At 39.3% G+C, this 20,194-nt stretch overlaps 1 protein-coding gene across 1 annotated transcript; it reads left to right on the top strand.

Annotated features, from left to right (window-relative positions):
• Positions 1-1,295: 1,295 nt before the first annotated feature.
• LOC145456108 (beta-1,4-mannosylglycolipid beta-1,3-N-acetylglucosaminyltransferase brn-like) lies at positions 1,296-18,067 on the top strand. The gene is made up of 4 exons (XM_080334147.1): positions 1,296-1,453; positions 14,365-14,555; positions 15,249-15,474; positions 17,037-18,067. Exons 1-4 carry the CDS (start codon positions 1,362-1,364, stop codon positions 17,632-17,634), a joined length of 1,107 nt encoding a protein of 368 aa, XP_080190273.1. The 5' UTR covers positions 1,296-1,361; the 3' UTR covers positions 17,635-18,067.
• Positions 18,068-20,194: the final 2,127 nt, after the last annotated feature.

Raw genomic sequence — 20,194 nt, 5'->3', positions numbered from 1 at the left:
CGTACACGATTCCAAGTTAGTATTTCTTCATCGGCAAATAATTTTACTCTGGCCTTTGTCATTTGTGCTGTGGGGCAGAGATTGCCAGGACAGTGAGATGAGGTGCCAGCCATTACGGGGCCTATGGACAATTAGACATATATATATCTCGAACTTATCGGTCAATAAAGGGCAGTCTGCTTCGGTCAAGGCTATCCCGAGTTTATCGCACACTGTACGGATTCCTATGTTAGCCTGAACTTCATTATGCGATGGTGCGTCCCTTCACAAAAGGAATGAATCGAAAACGAATGATCGCAAAAACTGCGCGGATTAGTGAGTCAGCTCGTATTAGTCCTTGCCGCTCATATTTCGTAAAATGACACGGGTTGAACTTCAAGTCACATCGAACATGCTCCCAGACCTAAGATGTTACTTCACGACATTATGAATGAGATTAAAATTTGATATTTGTTTTATTTTATCAATGGACAAGCCTTCAACATATTGCATCTTGAAATTTTGTTATAAAATTGCAAAATACCTCGCGGACCGGCTGGAAAGTCGTCGCGGACCGGCGGTTGAGAACCACTGTTCTAGACCCCACGGAATTGGGCTTGCGATGCATCGATCAGCGATTTCGATAGCGCATGCAAAATGGAACTGACTCTATCAAGTATGCCGGACCCCAATTGTGGAACAGCATCTCGCCGGCTATCCGACAGTCGTCGAGCATGTCCGCATTCAAGTCGAAATACAAGCCATTTCTTCTAAATGAATACTAGCCAGTCTTCAGGATTACCGGACCACGATCTAACATCGACCTCGCCCTCCGCCACATGCCACCTTATTTTGTCGCTTGCGTCTTATATTCTCTGCATTACATTTCATTCACTGTGCATGCCTCTTATTTACTTCGCCTAGGCTAAGGTGGGTGTCTGATGTTAAAGGCTACTCCAAGTTGTTTCGACACCTTCCTTCCTATCTTTTCATTGTACCGCAGCCTTGTGATGTTTTGAAACGAGGAAAATATTAATAAACCTCATTGATTGATTGATGTGCATGAGTCTCTTCCGTGATGCCTCGTCATGTCTTCCAGTTGTGGTGTGGTCGATTGAACGATGACAGTCTGATAAATGACACGGCAATTGAATTCAACAAGGCTTGGCATTCCATATGTACATTGCACAATGCACATTGTACATTGTACATGTCTGGCACGCAAACCATACACGTTGTACGGTTTTCGTGTATAGGCTACCTGCAGCAAATAGAGATTGGATGGCGTCGTATAGGCTGAAAAGATGTTGTCAATTGGTAAATGTAGCATTGGAGTCTGACGCATCTGTCGATTTTATAGACAGCTCATAAAAACGTATACGATGAAATTCCTTCCAATTTTAATTGCGCTAGTAGTGTTCTTGAGTGTTACCACGGTGATCGGTCTCTATGGAAGGCTGCTGCAATTAAAAAGGTAAGTCACTTATATATATAAGTCTACCCTTTCAACTGCATCATCGTGATAAATTGTAGTGATCATTTTGAATATGAATTGGTATATGATTTGGACAGCAATCGGTGCTACTAGTAAACTAAATAGCAGCGATGGTGCGAACCTCTGAAAGGTTCGGGCTCGTGTGAACGCGAACCTTTTTGAAAGGTTCTGAGTGAACACGAACGTCAACATGTGACGACACGTGGCGTCATATTGCGAATTCCAAACCTACATTTCAGTGAAGTGATATACAAGATACCTAGCGTCGACTCAGGCCATAATATGCCACAATGCTGAACGAAATGCTGACTTCTTCAATGTTACCAAATGTATCAACTGGAGGATAAAATGCTATATTAATCCCATAAAATCGATCTCCCGTGACTTTGCGAGCAATTTCGACGAGGACTTGCAAGGAATATAAGCTTACGCCCTAACGGTCTAGGCTAGACAGGACAATATATTCGACGTACGACCATTGCTACATTGATATTGATAAGATTGTAAAACGGGTTTATACTTGCTAGTGAAATTACCCCATGAACAAGTTATACAGTATACAGTACCCAGCACAGTAGTAATTGTTTTTACGATACGATAGACATTAAATCAAGATGGATCCCGTACGCCGACTAGATTTTTTTACATTACACAATGCTGACGCTGACTGCACAACGCTGACAGTGTATTCCGTTCTTAACGTTGTGTGATTGCGGGTCAAGCTCACAGCAGAGAGTCACTAAATACTCACAAACGGAAAGCTGATTATCTCGAGCAAACTTTTTTAATAAAGCAAATAATTTTTTTGAGATTGGCAATATGCATGCTCGTTAAAGTTATACAATCTGATACCAGAATTGTAGCTGTAGGCCCACGGGAGCATAGAGAAATCTTGGTCAATTTTCATACCCCCAAAAATCTCGATATATGCCAATATATCCCAAACTACATTGGCCATGACTCAGCCAATACGCTCATTCGATATAACTCTTGGAGTTATACCATCTAACACCAGAATTGTAGCTGTAGGCCAGGGCTGGCCAACCTTTTCAGCCAAAGGGCCACATTCGATTGACGATATGTTACGCGGGCCACTTTCCGCGCCAAGCGCGAAAATTTTTTGAAGTTCAAAGGTCAATAATATTGCCACCTGACTATATTGCGGGCCTACTGTATATCGCTGGGCTCAGTTTGCAAGGACTGGGCTGTCGGAGTCTGGACATATCGATATCGGAAGTTTCGCCCAACATACGTTCATCATTTTGTGCCTAGATAGGTTTCATAGTCGACGGTCTTTCCGCGAGTGCAAACGCAAAGTCGCATATGTCGAACGTCACTCTGTCTCGTAATCGTGAATACAGTTAAATTCAATCTGATACATTATGCGTTCTTCTATTTTCACAAAGGGGCAACAATATTAAAAGCAAGAAATCAATTGACAACATGTTGCGCGAAGTGTGTATAAAGTATTTACTTTTGAAAAATCTATCGCAAATTATTCTGCTTTATTGTAGTGTACGAAGATCTACCAATATGTGACTGGTTCATAGATCTGCCAATGCGTGGGAACTGGTATTTTAGTCATCACATCTCAAGTGTTGCCTGGTTCGCCTCACAAGTTCACAATCTGTGCAATCCATTTTTGATAACATTAGAAATTTCGGAATTTATCTCGCGGGCCACTCAAAACCTTCTCGCGGGCCACATGTGGCCCGCGGGCCACGGGTTGGCCGGCCCTGCTGTAGGCCCTCGGGAACAGAGAAATCTTGTTCAAATTGGACTTTTCATACTACGCAAAATTTCGATATATGCTAATATCTCCCAAACTACATTAGCCATGATTAAGCCAATACGCTCATTCGATGAAACTCTTAAGCGTTGATTTTTTTATGCTCCCAGCGCTATGTATAGAGTGGTCTGAGGTTGAAATACAAAGCATTTAAGCCAAAGACGTCATGATGACGTAAACAATGTAATATATGAAAAAAGGTTCAGAGTGCAGAACCTACCATGGTTCGTATGTGAAGTTCACAACACCCCGCCTACTAAATAGCACTAACACTCGCTCGATCATACACAATGAGAGGCCGTAAACACTCATCTAATGATAGAAGCGATGCTTAATATGTCATATGAGACGATAATACCGCACACATTTACTCAAAATTAACGAAATGTTGAAATCTGACCTTTGTAAATAAATGGAAACAAAATCAAATAGATATAGCCAATTGATTACACTGGTCAACACACATTTTTAGGCAAACAAAGTAAGAGTGGTATTGGGGGTTCTGAAGGGCCCTGATTCCGAATATGACCTTGGTTTTTTCAAATTGGCTCTACTTTTGGAGATAATCCATAGGGATATTTTAACTAAAATCTTATATTTTCGATGTAAGCGGTATAAATAAAAAATCGGCTTATTCGTACTATAAAGTTCAAAAATTCAATCTACTTGTTATTTTGACAAGCTGAAGACTGTTTCAAATCAAAATACATCGACAAAATTATATTTCGGGGTGTTAGATTTATCATAATTGGAGACTTCCACGGATATCATGTACATAAATAAACTTCAATCATGTATATAAGTATTTTGCTGAATACTCAAATAACGTTGCAATAATTGAATCAGTTTTACGGCAACCACCTATTTTAAATTCAAAATAATCAGTTGGAATGTAGTATTAATAACTGCTCTTGAAGCAAAATTGTTTCTTGTACTATTTTCGCTTGTAAGCAATTTAAGTCAGTTTATCGAAAGGTTCCAGCAATAGTCTGTCATAATATATTCGTCGCGTCTGCACTGATATCTTTCTTTTGTTGTTTTGTTGTATTGGTGGAACCTTCCCCCTTTCTATTTCCTCTATAATCAACAATATTATCAGAAAATATATCGGGATGACTGAACAGGAAGTGAAATTTTATGCTCAATGCTCATGTTTGATCGAATGTTTCCATATGCAGATACCAATTCTCGGACCAACTGTTTACGACATCCTACATCCTAGAAGGAATTCCACGCAGAGAGTACTTTTCTGAATATGAAATTGTAATCCTTAGTCCGTATATATAACATCCATCAAACATTCCAGATTTAAGCTTCTCGTTTGATATGGATACTAAGTATACCCACTTTGCGAAAGTACAATTTTTAGGCTTGACAAACTGCTTTTCGAACCACCAAAGTTCTCGCATGAGGTCATGTTAATATTGATGGAATAACTGAAAACGACATGAGTGGTCATCATAGTCCATTATCTATTTGTGCGCAGTATAAAAGTAGGAAAATCTAAGATTTACTTCCTACCAAGTGAAATATTCAAGGGTAAATACCGTGATTTTAAGATTTTTTTGGGGTATAGATATTTTGTTTTTTAGAGCCAATCTGGCAAAACTAATGTGATCTTCGTAATCAGCAACCTTGAATACCATAGAAACGGCTCCTAGATGTTCTGCCATTTTTTTTTTCATTTCAAATTTTACTGCAGTAAATTTTTATTTAATTCAATTTCCTTGGTAATTTTCCGGAATAAATTAAAATTTTTAATTTGATCTGCGGAACCTTATACTTGTTAGAATTGAACCAAATTTCGTGTGCAGCGTTTTTTTAGGGTAACCTGACAATTTAATCAGCGAATGGCTGGAATCCAGAAAAAAAGTTATTTTCTAATAGCCCTATTGTTCATAGGTGCCTAAACGGCTGGCGCCGAATGATCGTGTCTTGGCGATCTGAACCGCACAAGACAAATGCCAGCCTGCACAGAAAAACTATTTGCCAGTAACGAAATACCACTGTGAAATCGTGTTCCACTCCAGCTGCCGCGACTGCGCGTTCACAATGAGCAGACAATGGACAACGGCAGACCTATAAAGTAGGCTACAAGATGTAAAATGTTAAATGATGATAAGTAGGGCGGTTTTTTTTTGACCTAAAAAAAAGTAAATTTTGACCTAAAAAATCAAAATTTTGACTTTTTTTGACCTAAAAAAACTGAATTTTGACCAAATTTTGACCTAACGTATGCAAATTAGGCGTTTTCCCATATAATGTCAAAATTGTACCAGTTATCTACATTTCCGGTTGTAACTGGCTGTCCCAATATAGTAGTTTGGCCTGAAAAAACGTTTTTGGCATAGAAACAGGCAACTTTGTACATATAAAAAACAATATTTTAACGAAATCTGGCCCTATGAAGAATTCCAGTTGTTGCAATACGTATTATGGTGGAAATAATTTTTAAAAAATTTTTAGTACAACGAGATATACTTTCCTATATTCGTGGGTAAAAAGTGCATGTCCTTACTTGCCAAGGACGTTCAACAGCAGCAGCTGTTGGCTGACAACACCTAAGTTGTGCAATGTGCATACACTACTGGTGAAACACCATGTTGCTTCATTCTGACAATGTTATCTATTACAATTTTTCATCATGCGCTACTCAATATAAGAATGATGTTCCAGTTAGGATATTGCGGTACGTTGACCATAATACCATGTCCATCTATTTGTTTTATTTGACCGTTGATGATTCAGTATGAGCAGACAATTAGCCGTTTACAAAAGTAGGCCTATAAAGTAGGCTGCAAGCTGTAAAATATCAAATGATACGTTCACCGACAGTGCAAAATCTACGATACAAACGAAATAAAGACATCAAAAAAATTTTGACTTTATGAACAATTTTGACAAATTTTGACCTAACGCTACAATTTTGACAAAATTTTGACAAATTTTGACATGTCAAAAAAAAAAAACGCCCTAATGATAAGTAATAAGTTCGCCGACAGTGTAAACGAAATGCGGGTTGCAATTTGTTTTGACTTTGTAAACAATTTTGACAACTTTTTGACATAACGCTGCAATTTTGACAATTTTTTGACCTAACCCTACAATTTTGACAAAATTTTTGACTTTTACGACATGTCAAAAAAATCGGCCTAATCAGTAGTTAATTTGCTCATCACACAAATGCACTAGTTCCATTTTGTGAAATACATAGTGATCAAAGTTTTTCGAACAACACAATTGGCCATCGGCGTTGTGCTGATGAAGAAATTGCGGGTATGACGGCAAATACGGAGTATGCAGAGCATATCTCGCATACCCGGGTTTAGTGCGCTATGTATGAATAATTTGAACATGCTTAGTTAAAAGTGGCGCCGGCGAGAAACAATTCCAAATTTTTTGAACGATTGCCTTAAAATATTGTGATTTCAACCGATAGTAGTAACACAGCATCTTATGAAATCCATAGGAGCCGGAGCTACTTTTCAAACATCCGGCATCAACTCCATTAGAATCCGTTAATATTTAATAAAGTCACTCATGATTTTTAACAATTGGTTGGGTAGTGATGGCTGCGATCCAAACGTGCCACAGACCATTTGGATTTGTGACCCGTGTGAACGCAGGCAATTTTGCACGCATAGTGAATCGACTATTGAGAACATATATTACAGAAGCACTCGGTTTTGTCTCGGGTAAATTTGGTCACCAACATCGCTTTCAATTCGGATTTATCCTGCTGTTTGATGGCACAGTGTGAATACTGCATGAATGCCAAAAATAACACGTCCTGTGTATGCCTGTCTTTGCACCCGCCTTCGAGCAAAACTTTTCATTGTGTGATAATTATGGTACGCAAATAATAATTGTGGCTGATTATGACTGTTCGGCATCCTTTGCAAGAAATGTAACTTTACTATTGCTATAGCCTGTATTATATTGCCGAATGCCGCTTAATTGCTCTGTCGAAATTTAACGCAGTTTGTTTAAAAGTCTCCGTAGCTTTTAACTACCACTAAACTATGATTGTGATTGTTCGGCATCCTTTGAAACAACTGTGGCTTCGCTATTTGCAATAGCCTGTGTTATACTTCCGAATGTCGCTTACTTGCAATGTTGAAATTTAACGAAGTTTATTTAAAAGTCTCCGTAGCTTTCACATATAACTTGTCCGAGACGAATTTTAGGCAAATTTAAACAGTTTCGCATAACACTTACACCATTGTGACGTACGCCAAAAGTGAACCATGAACTCTCCATTGCGACAACATATGTTGCACACAATTAGGCATATGTTCCACAATTCTAAATAAATTTAGAACTTGATGTTTTGTTTCTCTAATTAATGGATCCGCGGCGCGCGCCCAACTTCTTGCATTTTAGAATTGAGGTATAATATTCTAATGTATATGACGGACCGGCTGGAAACTTGCTACCGACCGGTGGCTGAGAAACACTGCTTTACTCAACGCCATTGATGAGTACACAACGTTAAAACACTGATGTGAAGTTTCATACTGCAATGATACTCGTTAATATCAAGTCATACAGTCGAATTTGATCTTGAAATGGTACGTGTTATTCATGTGTAACCGTAGCTAGAGCAATAGCGCATATCGCGACATTGTTAGTAGAAATCCGCTTTCAACCAAATGCCCAATAGGTATAAATTCGATATTGATGTGCTCGTTACCAGTCCGTCCAGTGTCGATCAAGTTTACTCGCATATTTCAAGTTCCCATTTACACCTACCAAATGAATTCAGAATTAGTGTCACTGAGACGGACGAAAAAACGGGTAATTTGGACGTTTATACGGATAATATTACTGACACCCGAAAGATCCTTTCTCACGGAAAAATAAGTTCAGGTTGACCTTTTTTAGTCAACCTTGCCGTCACTGCCTTCAAAACTCAGATTTCGCGTCAATTGTGGCATTTTAGTTGTCCCAGTACAATCGCCCGACTCTCAAAGCTATAAAAGAGGTCGAATTGACAAAAAGGAGGACATTTTCGACTTCTGGAAAAAATAGGAGAAATCCTAAAGGAGACTTATGGTATCCATAGTGTTGCATCAATATTCGATGACTCAATTCGACGTCGTGCACTGCACAACGTAGTGTGTTAGTAAGAACTTGAACTACACACTCACAAGTGACATTACGCGACAATTCAGGAATGCGAGTGTATCAAGCAGACGAGAATAAACGCGCAAACAAATGATTACATACCAAAAAGCGCTCATTCAATCACTAATTCCTCCCTTTTATCCAACACCATGGAGTTCGGACATCGCATTGACTATATAGCTGGCATCGTAACCATTGTTAGCGGACTATAGCGGTGTTCTGGGTTGCTTTGATACATTTCTCTATTTACTTTCGCAAATTTATACCACAGCACACGATCATGCGCGGGGAAGAAATCCAGTTCGTATAGGGATATGCGACAACCACTGTCAAATTTCGCCTCACATCAAAAGCGGTCTAAATCAGCTTCAACGGGCTGATAAATTAGCGCGTGTGACCATGTCCATGAAACCAATCATGACACTACCGATGAATAGAGTAATGTCCGCATCATAATTGATCTGCTTGTCTGGTTAAAATGCTTTGATTCAATTCAAAACACCTCATAAACAAGGAATTGTGCCGCAAAGCATTAGCCCATTGTCTGATTCAATTCAAAACACCTCATAAACAAGGAATTGTGCCGCAAAGCATTAGCCCATTGTCTGAGATTGAACATACAATTCAACAATACTTCTCAAGATTTACTGTAAACAAGCATAGGGGGTAGTCAAAACATTTGAAAGTCATAAATTATGCAATCGTTTGCAGACAAAAAACTTCTCATATTGATTTACGAAAAGCCCTGTTTTGTGATACACAGTTTTAACAAAAATTTTTGGATGCCTCCTTCCCATTTCCATTCCAAGATAAGTGGAATAAAAATTATTGTCGTTGCACGTTATTTTGAGAGTGTGAACCTGTTTTTGTCGTTCTTACTGACATTACCACAGAGGCAGTGCTTGGGAAACTACGAAATACGGGTATGTCAGTCAACAATTAAATATAGTTTTAGTCGAATATATGTTTCTATAAACAACCATAGCCATCGCATTAGCACATAAATATATTTTAAGTAACTTTCTTGTCAGTGTGCCGCGAGTATTTTATAATTTTTCTAGTGTGCCATAAGTCGAAAATGTTTGGGAACCATTGGTATACAGGGTTGCATTTAAATCTGACGGTGTTTTAAAACACTTTCTTTAAAACAGTATTCAGCCATGTGCCCTATTAAAACAGCGTGTTTTTTCCAAACGTTGTCTTATGCCATAATTGTGTAAATACTTTCCATAAAACAAGTAGCATGAACCTACGGATGATTTGCACCCGATGTAGTCGACGTATACACGATGTTGGGTCGCTGGTACCCTGGAAGTCGTCGTCGGTTCAACAGTTATAGCAAGTAGATATAGATCCCTGCTATGGAATGTGTGTCCTGATGACGAAGAACATCGACCGTAAAAATGCTGCATAGCGTTGTAGTCCTGGAAAAAGATATTTTCGAGCGAGGAGCGAGAATAGCGTTATCGTTGTAATCGTGTAATCGTTGTATCGCTCCCACATATGCGTAGAACATCTAAACTAACAGTAACTGAACAGCCCCAGTCTATACAGCTATTTAGTCGATACCGATTACTCTCGTTTGATACTGGATCAATAGTCAGCTAACATATGAAAGTTCCAATCTACTCCGGTATCTCAGCTAAAACATCTTCAGATATTGTGGGACACTTTCTCCTTGCCCATCGCTGACTATGCCAAGGTCAAAAAGATCAAAAAAATCGCCATAGTTATTACACCCCACATAGATCGAATACATGATTATGACGTCATAAATGGTGGAAACATTTTGACCGCCAACTTCGTCCGTAACTTATGTAGGTGGTACGCGAGCACTGCATAAAACCTCGAAGTGGTACGTGGGTGGAAAAAGGTTGGGAACCACTGATATAGGCTTACTATACGCAGCGAAATTGCGAGTGGTCACTGGTAATGGCGAGGGACTGCTTAGAGCCGCGCCAGGCGCGAAAATTTTTCCAGATTCACGAATGAATTTCGTCATTGATATTAGTAGTTTTACATATTACTATCAAGCATTGATCCTTTCTCAGCCAACGTGATCAGATTCACCGGTATAAAGTTGATGCAGGGGGCGTTTTCGAAAATTTAGGGCCAGTTATAAATTATGATACATCTTCGGGCGTAGTCATTCTTTTATTGCATGCTGTTATTTCTTGACCTGCCGTCTCCTCCCGGTATAGTGAGGAGCGTTCACGATTCCGAGTTGGTATTTCTATACGAGGCACATCATTTTCCTCTGCTGCTGTTTGTATCTATATCGTGGGGCTCTGATTGCAAAGGGCACTATACTGTATTAAAATCGAAAAATGAAGTCACATTACCAAGATTAATTACAAGCTTTCAAGAAATCGGGAGTTAATTCGTAAATTCAAATTGCATTTCGACGGCGGCACAAATTTCCCTCTACGGCCGCAGATTGGCCACCCTTGCACTAGGCATTATCAGCCAGGGATGGATGATGGTATGCATGGAATTGTTTTTTCACCCCCAGTCACAAGACGAACAACATAATGAAATAACAACAAAAGTCAATTTATTTAATGCGATGGCTGCACTTGTTCATTTTCCACTAGCTGGTCGATGCGTGGCATACGTTTGCTCACAGCGCATCGAAAGTCATGCAGCTTGGGCGCAACAAGTGGGTTTTGTTTCTTCGAATTGACAGTCATCGGGGATAAAAATCCTTGCTCGCACTCCGATGTAGAAGGGAAAATTAGGAGATTGGGAATAGCGCGAGAAGCTAGCGTCGAGTACAATGATGCCATGCTAAGCCATAAGTTTATTGGAGAACAATCTTATCAAAATCAACCCCACCTGAAAATAACTCCCTTCGGTCGAAAAAAATAGAATCTACTCGCGTACCACCTGGAAGACCTTCGCGTACCACTAGTGGTACGCGTACCACAGGTTGCGAACCACTGTTGTAAAGCTTAACGTTGTGGTAACGATCCAAGTCGTTTTCTAAGCGTCCAGGTCATGATGGTGACTAGGCTACGCCACTGCACGTCAAGGTAATATGTCTATTGATATCAGCGAATTCTTCCTCCATGGAATTATATTACCATCGCCGAAGCCGTATCAGCTAGTGAGGAATGATGATGTTGGGGAGAATACCTTATTTTGAACAACAACAACAGTCTTTTAAAACGGAAATAAATTTCAGCAATTCAAATTGATTTACTATTAAGCGTTCTTCCGAAATCTCAAATCAGGTTGTGGGCCTCTAAATATGAACACGCGGGCCTCGTGTTGGTGACCCCTAGCTAGGAGTAACAGCACATCGTCAGATCGCCCCCCCCCCGCCCCAAAAAAAAAAACACGTTGGTCTAGATCAGAGGTCTCAAACACGCGGCCCGCGAGAGCAGTTTGTGCGGCCCGCGACGACATTTTGGAATTTCAAGTATTCAAAAATATATTCAAGTGCGAGACATTGACTCGAGTAAGTCGGGTCAAACGTTAAAATCAGATAAGGACTTGCGACTCGGAACCATGACTTGTTAATCCTACGGACGCAACAATCTATGAAACTGCCATGGGAATAGTAATATATCAAAAGGTCGTAGCTTGCGTTGCGTAGGGTATATAGCTATCTAATCAGGTCAGTATGGCAACCATTGGCATTCTATGACCCCCGTGATGTATAGTTGGTTACATACTGGATGTTCTCGTTATCGATGTTATTATCGGTGGCGAGTAGGGTAGTAGTACGCTCTATAGCTGTAACACCAATGAATTATTCGCCGATTGGACATTTCTATTCCAGTTTTTTTTAACTAGGATCCGCAGACCCCAATCGGGTTACGAAACACCACATCAGGGTGTGCGAGATGAATTGTGGAATTAGGCCTATGCTGTGGAATATGTTCTTGGCCAATTTAATTCAACTGGAAAACAGTCTTCGCGCTACGTGCGATTTTATGTAAATGCGCTTTCTGATTTTAATATAGGTACCATAAAAAATTGTTTTGAAAATGGACAGGGGCTACGAAAAATCTCATTGGAAGCTGGATCGCTGAAAAGTTTAAGAAGCAATGCTATTACTATGGCTCAATAATCATTATATTTAGGTTATTATTCATATGTTCCAATAATAATCGAAGGCAAAATCTAACGCTGATTTAATTTGAAGTTGGCAATAACAATAACAATAGCCTATACTTATCACGACTTTATCAAAACCAGGATTAGGCTATACACATACACCGCTCAAATGTCTGATATCAGATCAATCTTCAATAGATTTTAAAATATTCTACATAAAATTATGGCACGTCGAAGGTACACTAGTTACAATATTATAACCCGACAGTTTTACAATGTCATGATGCAAACTCTCGTATGAAGTCTATAACTCATTAATTAAAAAAAATATGCCCGGCACAAAAACAATCGAAAATTAAATTTCATCGATGTTTGTGGAATGCCTGTCTGCAAGGTCCCGTCAAATAAGGCCTACTTGGATACATTGAATATCCCTATTATTGATTCTGCGGCCCGCGGCGTCATCAAAAACTAGAAAATGGCCCGCGAGCACATTTGAGTTTGAGACCTCTGGTCTAGATCGTCCCCAGACCCCCGTAACCTATTCGCTATATTACACTACTAATCGGCTACATTGGATGGACTGTTTAGCGATACACTCCAATTCGGCTATTCGCGAAAAATTTCTATAATTATTGATTTAATCGTTCGATATCACCGGGAAAAGCATATATAGTGCTAATAGTTTTTCTATCCTCTCTCTGCTCACGTAATCAGATTTTCCGGTAGAGTTGAGTGAGGTGTGTTGGAAAAGGTGCGACGCCTAAATAGTAATTAGAGATCTTAGGGCGGACCCGTTGGTATAATGACTGCGTTACATGATGCTATTTCGTGACCTCCTATATCTACTATGTCAAAAGATATTGAATCGCCAAAACGTACTGAATCAATTCAAAATCCATTCAAAATCCATTCAATTTCAGCTCCATTACGGTCAAAAATTTCCTTTGGCCTATGCTTCAATTTGAGACCACATATCTTTTACAGCGCAGTGCCGCGTTAAGGTTATTGCTTTGAACTGCTATGAACTTTCTGATTAGATTTAGATGAAGAGCCGAACACACGGTATCGTAGGCTTACCATATTTTGGAAATGTAAAAAGAGGACACTTTTTCAGAAATTTCAGACATGCAAAACTGGAGAAGAATTCTCAAAAACCGGCAAATTTTTCCTACTTCGTGATCGGTTGACTAAAAAATAACTCAAAATAACGTTTTTCTCTCCTCTTCGCCAGGTGGATGACTAAAAATCACCGCTTTTCCCTCCGAAATACCCGCCGGAGCTTCACTTCTGTGCTAATTTGCGGCATATCACTCGCAATTTCCTCTAAATCTGACCTAAATTTTCAAAAAAGAGGACAAAATCTCAAAAAAGAGGACAAAAGGGCGTCCTCCGAGGACACTTTTAAAAAAGTCAAAAAAGAGGACAAATCCTCTTAAAAGAGGACGTATAGTAAGCCTACGGTATCGTGACTTTCTTTGCTCTTGCCATTTACTCGCGAGACAGGAAATTGGCAATCGAAAAATGAATAAGTATTGGAGCAGAGTATCATGCGGTAGCGTTGCGCTATTGTGCGTACTATTCTCCTTGATAGTTTTGGAGCTTATTTTCTAAGCCAACGGGCAGGAGCATTAAAACAACATATAGATTTTGCAGCCATTCGACGAACTGGAGCCTCCGAGACCTTTCTGTCATACTCTTAAAACGATTTCTGCCATAAAACATTTTTCGCTCGCGGAGACTGGAACCGCGTTATAATTTGAGTGGTATTTACCAGATTTAGTGTGAATAAAGAATATAATATTAACATTGGCAAGAGCAATATTACGAACCGTCAAAATGATAGAAGACGCATAGGCATGTAAAACACATATTCCACAATCTCATTCGTGATAAATTTTCTACGGTACAGATCGACGAACTTAAATGGAAGGAACATCCGAAACGTCCAATGTGCAAGACCAAAATCTTTGAACCTCTTCAGAATGTATGGACTGACAGATGTAGCAATACTGAAGCCTTTGGAAGAACCCCGACCAGAATTTGAATATTTGTTGACACCAAACATTACAGTGGCGATTCCTGATCATTTGGCGGGGAAGGGTAAGATAAAGTGTTAAAAAGGGCCTTCCCATTCCATTGTAAATGAAGCTTCCAAATGTTTTGTTTTAACAATATGCTGTCCTAGATGGCTAACAAAGCAAACATACACGTCTTTATGCCCGTGCCCCGTACATGTTGATTTCAAAGACATATCAAAGCTACTTCAAGTATTATTACCCGGCAGCGTATGCCTGAAAAGTACATATGGGAAAGCACTTTACACATACACAATGGGAGTAGTATATCAACATTTGTCAACCACCAGTGGCGACTTTCAAAGTTCATGATGAGTATTTACGATGATGGGGCGAAATGATGCCACATTGATATTATCTGAACGTGATGCAAGATTGCTGTTTCTTATGGTGAAATCTCACACCTTCCAATTCATGAAGTTCGGTGATAAAAGTACTTGGGAGTTAGTTTCACTTAAGTTAACCATCTGTTGAAATTGAAATAAAAGACTCAGTAGTCTCGAATATACCCAACTACGTGCAAGAACAATGACCTGTGAGAATCAGTAATCCAATAAGAAAGGTGCTTAAAGTTACACAAAAATCAATAGCTATCTATACTCACTCTCAATTAGGGGATACATAATATCAACGACATTCAAGTTATAAGCCTATACAAACCACAAGTCAACCGGGTTTTCCAATTTGTAAAATCACTCGTGTAATATTTTCATCATAGATATAGTGAGGTCAATGGTTGCGGTAATAAAATCCGATTATCGACGCCGCAAGGAACGACATGCGATCAGACATTCGTGGGGAGCGATGCGATACCTCAACGGCATGAGAATCCACGTTGTATTCGTAGTAGCACTGCCTGTCTCGGGAAAGGAAGAAGAAAGTTTGAAGGCGGAAAGCGCTGAATACGGAGATTTACTCCAAGTTAACATGAAGGAAACATATCGGTAATAATTTTGTGCCCGCTTCAAAATTCAGTTTATTCTTATTATTGTCGTACACACTGCACAAGTGTTTTTACTCAACGCTTCCTAACCCAGACAAAAAGTTGATTTGTTTACTACATATACAAAATATGTTGGATAATATGGCCATTTTGGATTTATCCTATTGATGGGCAGCACGATACAAGTTGTGTCTTAGTTACAACCTAATTTAAATTTCAGGAAAGCCACAAATTCAAGGAATAAACTGGTGCAAGACTAGTTACTTTCCCGAGCCACCGTACTATACGTTTTTATGTATTGCGCACTTAAAAATTCATCGTCGTCTTTGAGTGGGCGTTTGAATGTATGCTCGGGACTTGTGCTCGATAACCTTCGCTGGCTAATAATTATTTCCGGTAATTGATGGATTGATTGATTGATTGATTGATTGATTGGAAACTTATTGTTGCATACCCATGAGCATATTTCGGACAGCGTTGGTGACGACTTCAGGTTGAATACAACTTGTTTGACCGCGAACGATGTGACCACATATTCATATATCTGTTCTGAAAGCACATATATAGTTTCGCGAAATCATCCTTGCGGCTTCGGTATCCCTAGCTCCCTAACCTCCCCGATGGTGATTCTTGCCAGCTGTGTCATTCGCTTTCACTGTCAAATTATACTTACTCAAAATATTATTTCCACCACGCACGTTTACTCGCCAGTAATAAGCGGATGTTGATTTTAAGACTCTGAATCCGTCCGACGCAGGTTGAGTGTCTGTTAAACTATCCGTCCGAATCCAGAGAATCTCATCCAACTATCCGACTATATCCGAAAATCTCATCCAACTATACCCGACTACATCCGAAAATCTCATCCAACTATCCGACTATATCCGAAAATCTCATCCAACTATCCGACTATATCCGAAAGTCTCATCCAAGCATCCAAAAAATCTGTATCAAAAAACGTGGAAGAATATCAACAGTACAACTGAGCTGAGATACAATTCTGCACTATAAGATCAATAATACTATCAATGGACAGAGCAAAATCAAAAATTGGACTTTTCATTATCGGGAGGTTAACGCAAAGAGACAACGCTACTAGTTTGAAGTAGGTGTGCGGATGAGAGTTGTACCTCAGATCGAAAGCAAATGAAAAAGGATATAATTGTTCTGCAATGAACATATAAACCATAAAACAGCCAAGCATTGAGCCGTATGAACCCAATATATACATCAATAATAATAATAGAAGATAATTTTTACCATAGCATTTTACAATTATGAAAGGTCGACGTTGACCATGACCAGTTATGCTACCAGTCATATCGCAAGGCGGCGACTATCTGAGTTTGGTAATCGAATTGATATCTTCTTTCTGTGGTCTTGTAATCAAAACTCACTTCTGTTTACAACTATTTGGCAATATCCGAATAGAAATCTGTGATAATATCCGAATCCTATCCGCCTGCCACAAAATTATCCAATATGCGCTCCGAATGCTATACGAGTCCGTCCGATGCTTATCACTGGTACCCTCTTGGTAAAACTTCCCACTGGTACTTTCAGCGGCATCGGATTGAAGGCCTTGGCGGCCATGCAGTGGACGGGAAGTCGTTTCCCTGACGACTGGCTGTATTTTTCCGGAGACGACGACATTTTCCCAGATTTTGAAGTCTTATTTTCCAACATCAATACTTTGACGCGACAGTCCAAGAAGAATGGAATCTTCGACAGGAGTTTTCCGATCCATTGCGCTTTTCACCATGCCCCGACGCCACATGTGCACAGAGCCGGGAAATGGGTGGTTTCGGAGTCCGAATATCCTCATTCTCACTATCCCGCAATATGCTTAGGAGGATTCTACGGCATGACAGTGAGATTAGCAAAAGCGATATACAACGCATCGAGACATTATCCTTATTTTCGCCACGACGATGTTTTTATAACTGGCTTTATGAGGCTTGCAGTCTGCGATTCTTATCCCGTAGGCGAATTTTGTTTTCGTAACGATGAATTTTGCGCCATTTCCTCGATTCCGAACTCACATTTCAAGCATTTTAAAGTGCTCCCGGAAGCATACCAAAATCTGTGGTTTGAACGAGAAGCGGAAATGCGCTTAAATGGTGCCGATATAATGAAATACAATCTCACCTTTGTGCGATAAAAGGAAAGTGAAGTCTCGGCCAAATGTGAAGCAGGAGGCCGAGACAAAAGTTCTTACTATGTTCTGCGGCATGCAAAAAAAAGCGAATTACATTGTTAGCACATGCTGCTAACTGGATGTGTTAACATTGGGCTATGTCCGGAGCTTTGTTTGGCTTAGCAAAATAGCCTTGCTGTCTTGTTGGCTTAGCTAGCAGGTCCACCGCATCAGCCGAGTGTATATATTTCACTGCTTGATATTTCTCATAATGCCGACTAAAATTGTATCCTTAAACACGGAGCCCTGCTCGGTGCTCATCATAAACAGATATACCGGTAAACGGCTGACTTCAATAAATAAATATTTATCGCTCCAAATCGTGTTGAAATGTCGGCCTCCAGCACCATCTTTCATTGCTTGACATAACATCGTTCATGAATGAGAAAAGCCGCTAATCACGTTCATTGATTGCATTATATTACTACTCAAATGTACAAACTTCAAATCGAGCCGATTTAGATTGTTTATCGTTTGCTATAAACTGGAATTATTTTGCGCATAATTTCAAAAATTTAGAAGAAACCTTTCGCAGCACCCTTGCGAGACCTAAATGGCACACTAGTGGGCCGCGGCACACTGGTTGAGAACCAGTGGACTAATATATCAGTCCGATTTAAATTATTATCCGAGAATTTCGTTACTATTTCCGAGAAAAAAGACACTGCTGTAGATAGAACGTTACTGGTCTACGAAAACCGATGTCTAATCACTACGTTTCTGGTCAATTTATTTGCGTCTTAGAGACGGATGCTGAGTAAAGCCAGTTTTCTCAATCGTTGAATGACCGTTGCTCAGTTACTCACCAAGACTTCGAAAGACTTCGAAAATGCAGGGAACGTCATTGTACATCGTAAAGTCATGTCATGGCACATTGATAAGACTATTTATGAGCTTGATTGCCGGTCCGCACCAGCAAGTTGCACATCAGGTCATTTCTAGCCTTTTAAGGTCGCGAGTCCATTTCTAATTCGAAAATGTGCTGTGGCCCAGTTGAAAATTGGATAAGCTGATTACTAAAAATACGGTCAGCCCCTTGGCCCAGACTTACTCACGTCCTATTTTGGAAACTGATTACGTTCAACATCTTTGCAAGCCGCAGAATAAAGGCAAACGAACCCCATGTTTAGAACCACTAACTTTGACTAAAGCATCCAAATGAACTTAACCGACTCTAGGAATATACCGTTCTCCTATAATTGCGATTACAATTAGACTTATTTCAGTAGATGATGGTTATTTCGATTTATTTTTGATTGAATTCTTTGCGGTGGTCCACATATTAAAATCAATGAATTTGACACTTAATCGCGCCCGGACGAAAAAATATTTCACGTTGCATAAATCTGCCCAAAAATAATGTCCTTTCTGTTGATTTACGAAAATAACTGATCCTATTTCAAGCCTTCAAAGTTTTTTTGGGACATATTTCAGAATATCCTCCCGGACGCAGTGTGAACAGTGAAATTCCGGACGTATGGTAACCATGCCCTTATGTAGCAGGAGAATCTTTACATAGTCAGTCAGTTATTAAGCTCACTGATGCCCTTCAGTGGCGATATTGTGCTTATAGCCTCGTAGCGATTTATTCTTCCAGTTTGTTACTTGCTTGCTGCTGGTAGATTACGGGATTCATTTATTCTTTGAATCATTACGTTATTGGTCTTGGTATTATATAATGATGTACGATGAATCTACCTAGACCAAAGAGACTTGACTGTTGTAAACCTATTGTGACTGCTATCTTTAAAATGGTATCAACTTCAATTTATTGTAATACGCTCAAACGTTCCTATATATAAAGCTGCGATTGATATTAACAGGATGTCGAAGATAGGCCTTGATATATGGAATGCGTGATAGGAAGTAATGTAGTGGTCTAACCGAGTTAGCAATGTTCTATAGATGAGAGATAGCATACCTAATACTATATGCAGCAATATTACCAAATCAAATATAGTCCTGTAGAATTTGCGCTCAACCTAGAAAAAATTCTTATAAAGACGTATTATATACCGTTGGAAAGATAATTTTATCAGCTTTTCAATAATGGGTTTTGTCATTTTTTTTACCTTGGGGAAAAAAAGTTATGACCAAAAACGTTCCAGGGGGTAAAGCACTATTTTGCCTGACATTAAAATACAATTATAAACTAAAACACGACACCTTCGTAACAGAATACAACACCATAACTTGGAATATCACTCTCAGTAAAGCAAACTAACAATCGAACAGCAAAAAAATGAAACATAACTTTATTAAGAGGTATTTATCATAAGTTAAGGGGGCAAAAATTGACCGAGACGGAGATAACACTGATTTACGAATTTTGAAAAAAAAATAGCGTCAAAAATTTTAATGATTGATTTAGGCTAATTTATGTTTGCTGACTCCGATTCTGTGCTTAATTTCTCGGTCACGTCAGATTTTTCCGTATTAATTTTTCTCATTTTCATAAATTAATCAAATTTCAGCTTTCGTTAGTGACATCACGGTAAGCATACAATAGCAACAGATCAAATAT

The sequence above is a fragment of the Botryllus schlosseri genome, chromosome 14 (assembly GCF_051294905.1).
Source record: "Botryllus schlosseri isolate E-star chromosome 14, Bs_hap1, whole genome shotgun sequence".
Classification (NCBI taxonomy): Eukaryota; Metazoa; Chordata; class Ascidiacea; order Stolidobranchia; family Styelidae; genus Botryllus; species Botryllus schlosseri.
This window is presented reverse-complemented; position numbering and strand designations above follow the sequence as displayed.